The 6,551-nt window shown below is 42.9% G+C and overlaps 1 protein-coding gene across 1 annotated transcript in view; it reads right to left on the minus strand.

The window, feature by feature from the left end:
- The window catches only part of LOC125120643 (proliferating cell nuclear antigen-like), a 57,382-nt gene extending 53,218 nt beyond the window's left edge, over positions 1 to 4,164 (minus strand). Inside the window, exons 1-2 of the mRNA XM_047769139.1 lie at positions 4,096 to 4,164; positions 3,286 to 3,342 (exon numbers count right to left, since the gene is read on the minus strand). Coding sequence (XP_047625095.1) covers positions 3,286 to 3,342; positions 4,096 to 4,164 — 126 coding nt within the window. The remainder of the gene's footprint in view (positions 1 to 3,285; positions 3,343 to 4,095) is intronic.
- Positions 4,165 to 6,551: the final 2,387 nt, after the last annotated feature.

Genomic DNA, 6,551 nt, shown 5'->3' on the forward strand with positions numbered 1-6,551 from the left:
ATGAGGCTTGTCTCTAGACATGGAGTTTTATTTTAGTTTTTAAGTGTCTCTCCTACTTAGAGAATCAGAGTTATTTGAAGAATGCCTCAGAGGTCCGTCATGTCTCAGTGGATTGAGGATCTGGTGTTATCACTGCTGTGGCTCTGATTATAGCTGTGGTGTGGATTTGATCCTTGGCGTGGGAACTTCAACATGCCACAGACACAGCCAAAAAAAAAAAAAAAAGAATGCCTCTAACATGACAGTGACCAAGACAGGGAAAAAAAGAAACTCTGAGGAGAAAAAGATAGTGTAGGGAAAAGAAGAAAACTTAAAAACAAATTGTAGGAGTTCCCATTGTGGTGCAGCGGAAATGAATCTGAGTAGTAACCATGAGGCTTTGGGTTTGATCCCTGGCCTCACTCAGTGGGTTAAGGATCTGGTGGTGGTGTGAACTGTGGTGTAGGTCGCAGACGAGGCTTGGATCTGGCATTGCTGTGGCTGTGGTGTAGGCCAGCAGCTGTAGCTCCAATTCAACCCCTAGCCTGGGAACCTCCATATGCTATGGGTGCAGCTCTAAAAAGCAAAAAAAAAAAAAAAAAAAAAAGTATTCCCAGAGTATGATATTTTGTCACTGAAATAAGAACAGGATCCAATTTTTTATAAAAGAAAAATTCAGAACATAACGAGTTCCTGTCAGTTAAAAATATTATATACAAATAAAAATTTAGGCAGATTGGATGATAAAGCTGAGTCTGTCTTAGGATAAGGGGAATCAGAAGATAAAAGAATTGAAAAATAGGAGAGAAAAGCATAGTAATGGCTGGAAGCATGTACAGACAGAAGGGCCAGAGGACCTCAAATTCCAGTCTCTCAAATAGTATGCTGGAAAGCAGCTAAGTGACCTGCCCTCTCCTCACACGCAAAGACTACTGTGGGAATGGCTGAGAGAGTCGATACTCCCTGGTGGGGAGCTGTGTGGTTAGAAGGAATTGGATGAAGGCGGTGTGGACTGATGCCTGAAGGTTATGTCAGGATTGGGAACATTAACAAAGATGCAATGAACAAAGATACTATGACCCAAATCTAATTAAAACCTTCAGTGGAGATCAGATAAAACATAGGTTAGCATGGAACTGGATATTCCTCCCTCAGGCCCCCACATGGTGATGTCATGGAAGCCACTCCACTACCCCGATGTCAAGAAGGAGAAAAGGAGGAGCAGGAGCCAGGGGCTGGGTGGGACTTGCAAAAACTTTAAAGGCCAAGTTTAAGTGCGAAGTATGAATTGAATTGAATTGGCCAGTATGAGTTTTACTGTTTTGAGGTAGAAATGGGGGCTTGAGAACTAATTTAGTAAAATTATAAAAATGTTACTCCTTCTCCACCCAACATATGTGCTTGAAAACTGCACTGATTACTTAGTCACTAAAGATAAAGAAAATAATGTACATGGCTATCATGCATATATAATTGATAAAAGATCATCTTCCTTTATTTCTTTTTTTCTTTTTTTTGTCTTTTTGTCTTTTTTGTTGTTGTTGTTGTTGTTGCTATTTCTTGGGCCGCTCCCGTGGCATATGGAGGTTCCCAGGCTAGGGGTTGAATCGGAGCTGTAACCACCGGCCTACGCCAGAGCCACAGCAACGCGGGATCCGAGCCGCGTCTGCAACCTACACCACAGCTCACGGCAACGCCGGATCGTTAACCCACTGAGCAAGGGCAGGGACCGAACCCGCAACCTCATGGTTCCTAGTCGGATTTGTTAACCACTGCGCCCTGACAGGAACTCCCATCTTCCTTTATTTCTAATAGCAAATAATCATTAACTTTTTTTTTTCTGACAGCATTCTACCTCAATATTAAGCAGCCCAGATGATTTATTTTAATATTCAGAATACACAAATGTGCATATATCATGCATCACACACTGCCAGAGCCGCAGCCACTGCTACAGCAACTTGGGATCCGAGCCCTGTCTGCAACCTACACCACAGCTCAGGGCAATGCTGGACCCCCGGCCCACTGAGCAAGGCCAGGGATTGAACCTGCATCCTCATGGATACTAGTTAGATTCATTTCTGCTGTGCCACAACAGGAACTCCACAAAAGTGCTCACTTTGAAATGTGTATAGTGTATCCTGGGCCTGGCAGAGAATTTCACTGCATAGAATAGTAATGAAAAGTGAGAAGGAACATGTCAAGGCCAGATGGAAAGAGCCTTTGAAAGCCAAGTTAAGAAGTTAACCTATTATCTGTAGGTGATGCAGAGCCGTTAGGAAAATGGCATGATCAAATTGGAGGCAGATAGAATGAATGGTGTTTAGAGATCTGAAAAGAACTGGAGGCAGTAAAGACACTCAACTTGGAGAATGAATAACTGATAAATTTGAGTTTGATGTGTATGTCTTTGTGATCTTTGTCACTGAAGTGTTCAGAGTTCTTTAACACCAGTTTGTTGAAAGTTCAACTTCTCTCTCCTAAGTATTTAGAAACAAATTTCTGCCCCTAACTAGCTATGTGACCTTAAGAAAAATTGCTTAATCTCTCTGGGATTTAAGTTTCTCGTCTGTTAAATGAGCTGGTAAAATATAGTTTCTAGAGTCTCTCCTAGTGTTGATTGTTTAGCCAGTAACATTAGTAACTGGTGACTTGGTTTTCTGCCTCATCTCTCTTTCAGAAATAGTTCTCTTGAAAATAAACCTGCTTCCTGAGGAGGAGGTGGGTTTATTTGCTTGTACGTGCCCATGTCAAGGAGCATTTGTGATATTTATAATCAAATCCTTAATGGGAATCTAAACCTAAAATGGTAGTAGACATCTCTGGTGATAATGTTCTGTGCATGTAATATATGATGGATTTCATAATTTCCAAGCAGATTTGAGAAATATGATTTACTGAGTCCATGATCAGTGTTCAAATGCAGCTTCAGTTCCTGGCACCTGAAATGAAAGCACATTGTTTCCCTTGCCTTTCAGTACCCCGTTTTCATACCTCGATTACTACAAAAGCAGAACCATTTATTTTGCAAAAGGTTTATCAGAAAACTAATTATAACCTCAAGTGGGTGGTGTTCAGAACAGTCTGAATGATACATAGTGAGAAAAAAAATGATCCAATAATTATTTAAAGTCGTGGGCGTCAGCTTCCACTCCCTCTGATCTGATGATGGTGGTAGCTGAGCAAAGCTCCCAAGTAACAATATGCATCCAGCCATTGATTATATTTTATTCTTCTATTCATAGTTTATTTCATTACAAAAGTCCCATGGATTTAGTCTGTTTTTTGATTCCCCTGGCCACTTACTTGCGGGTATTGTGCACGGTTGCTTCCTGTGTGCTGCGCGCCCCCTGCGCTATTATCCTGGGCAACAAAAGGCAATTATTAAATTCTAAAAAAGCTTTAGATGAAACTGCCATGACAATAGGCGAAGGTAATCAGAGGTATAATCGCGTTCTGCTGGAAAGCTGCGCCCGCAGAATGAGCAGGAACACAGTGTAGTCTTTGATGTCTGTCTTCATGTAAACATCAAATGGTGCTGTCAGGTTTTTCGCCCCAGGTTTGAAGTGTAAATGCGCATCATTGGGTCCAGGTCAAGAAATGACTTACGGTCGGGCCTCAGTTTTAGTGTGACTATATTTGCAGAATATATCATTTTCCAGTTCTAGGGCCAAATCTATTAAGGATATTGGAATATTATGTCTTTTCTGTTTGTAGAAGCGAAGGGCCTCACAGTATCCTCTGCCACCCAGAGGGGTTTAATGTGAATTGAACCACATGCTCAGAAAAACAGCAACTCAGAAAAAGAACCTGATTAATAATAGGCTGGAGCAAGAGGCTGGTATGAGTCCTGTGTCCAAACACGAGCTGCCTCAAAAGGGCTTGCGTCGTTGTATTTCTGAGGAAGAGCATTTTTTGAAGCAGCTGTGTTGTGATCCTTTCAATGTCTGGATGACTCCTGTGAGCAGTGAGAGACTGGGGCTGTGCCGTGTGTTCAGCTAACTCGAAGGCTACTTTTTCATACTAAAAATTAACAATGGCAGAGACTAGGCTGTGCCTTTATTGCCAGGAGTTAGGACAGGCATGGATAAGTGTGAATTTAAGAATGCCACAAACCTCCACTTCTTGAAATTGTTCCTTTTGCCTGCCTGACACAGAGTCTTCTGTCTCCACTGGTTGAGACATTCCTTCTAGACAGGGTTTCTTTTCCTTTCTTTCTTTTTTCTTTTTCTTTTGTCTTTTTAGAGCTGCAAACGCATATTGGAGGGTCCCAGGCTAAGGGTCGAATCAGAGCTGCAGCTCCCAGCTTACGACACAGCCACAGCAATACCAGATCTCAGGCACGTCTGTGACCTGCACCACAGCTCATAGCAAGGTCAGATCTCTGAGCCACTGAGCAAGGCCAGGGACTGAACCTGCATCCTCATGGATACTAGTTGGGTTCATTACCACTGAGCCACAACAGGAACTTCAAGGTAGGGTTTCTTAGTCTCACGATGGATGAACTGGACCAGACGCTTCTTTGTTGTGGGGACTAGTCTGTGCACTGTGGGGTGTTAGCTGCATCTGTAGCCTCTACCTGCTAGATGCCAGTAGCAGGTCCCCATGCCCCCAGTTGTGAACAAGCATATCTCCACATTGTTAAACATTTCCTCCACATTATTAAAATCACCCTGGTAAAGGACCACAGCTTTAAGAGAAGCTCTAAGAGTCCTTGTTCAAAGGCAAACATGTCACCTGGTGGGAAAATCCACTACTCCAACCAAGAGCACCTTTGCACCCGTCAATTGCCTCATGTTCCAGTGTAAGAATTGGGGCAGGTATGGAATGTGAGTCAAGCTGATGAATGGAACTAGGTTAGTCCAGGTCAGGGACAGCGTGGTGTGGGAGGGATCCTTATGCAACCTGGAAATTTCCTGTCAGAATAGAGAAGCGAGATGGCTATTTTGGGGAGAATGGCATCAAAGGAGACAAGGAATCATCCAGCCTGCCAAGGACGCTCCTGTACTGCAAACCCTTTACAGGCAAGGGAACAAAGGTCAGTTTATTTGGATAATGAATTTCTGCCACAGTTGAGCAGGCGTATGTTTATGTTGCCGTCTCTCAGACCAAGGCAGAGCTGAGGAGGTGCAGCAGCCTGCTGTTCCCTCTGACTGGGTGGTGGGAGGCACAGTTTGAGTCATGCAGGTGTCAAAGAAAGAATGCCTTTGCCTCTGGAGAATGTAGGAGCCCAGGGTCCAGACTTTCACACTCAATTCCCTCCACCTGCTCCGGGTTCATGGCGAGGAGCCTGCGATCAACACAGTGGGGGCAGATCTGCCCTTTTGAGTGTACTGATTGAAACCCTGCTGTTTGCAAGTTTGCCAAGCACACAACAAAGAAGGAGAACCACTGGCTTAGGGGCCCCAAGGTAAATGTTGACTGTCTCAAAACATAGCCAGGCTCAGTGTACATGGGAAATACATTAACTCAGGGTTTAAATGCAAACAAATGAAATCCTGGATTCCTCCTCCATTTCTCTTCCTTCTAATGCCTAATAGCGTTTTCCAGATTTATTTTCCATGGCTTCTCCCTCACCAATCTCAATATTTGGATTATTTTAGAAAATGTAGAAATATATATTAAAAATATGTCCTTGTGTTCTGGTCTACTCTTCTCTTGCCCCACCCTTTCCAATCTCTTTTTTAATTCACATTTCCCTTTCTGCTCCCATCTCCTCTATATTGTCCAATTTTTTTTTTTTAACCATCTTGTGGGGTTTCCTTTTTCTCTACTTTTCTAAAACTTGAAATCTCTTAGTCTCCATATGTATGGATCCTGGTGGCCCAGGTTTTGGGGGGCAGTCTTAAGTTCAAATACCGTATTATTCCTATGAGTACCTTTGCACCTGTCAACCACAAGTCACAACTTTTTGTTTGGGACATAGTGTCATGTATCCACCTGAAATGTAAAGTTCCAGGGGAGGGGAATGACTGTCAAGACTCATGAGGAAACTCTTTGGGAATGATGGAGATGCTCTATAACCTGGTTATGTGTGGTTATACATAACCTGGTTATGTGTGCAGTTATGCCACTGCAAACATCTGTCAAAACTCATCAAATGTACTCTTAAAAATGAATGAATTTTGGAGTTCCTTGGTGGCCTAGTGGGTTAAGGATCTGGGGTTGTCACTACTGTGGCTTGGGTTTGATTCCTGGCCTGGGAACCTTTGTGTGCTTCTGATGTGCCCTCTCCCAAAAGGGACAAATTTTATTCCATGTCAACTATACTTCCAAAAAAAGTGACTAGAAATGTAGAACTAGAAACAACACATTGATGATGTTGACCCCCTTGCCACTAACAATTTCCATGTGGAGTGATTGTACTTTGTGCATTCTGGTCCTTTCAGGCTTTTCATCTTTTCTGAGAATTAGTATGTGACCTATGATGGCTTCATTTTCTCCCTGCCAGCTCAGAGAGCATGCCCCAGGACATCTGCACATCCCTGCTCTTGAAGGAAATCAGAGTATATGCATCAGTGTGGCAAAGGATAAAACATAAATGCAGTGATTTCTCTCTTTTTTTGATCTTT

The sequence above is a fragment of the Phacochoerus africanus genome, chromosome 2, assembly GCF_016906955.1.
Source record: "Phacochoerus africanus isolate WHEZ1 chromosome 2, ROS_Pafr_v1, whole genome shotgun sequence".
NCBI lineage: Eukaryota > Metazoa > Chordata > Mammalia > Artiodactyla > Suidae > Phacochoerus > Phacochoerus africanus.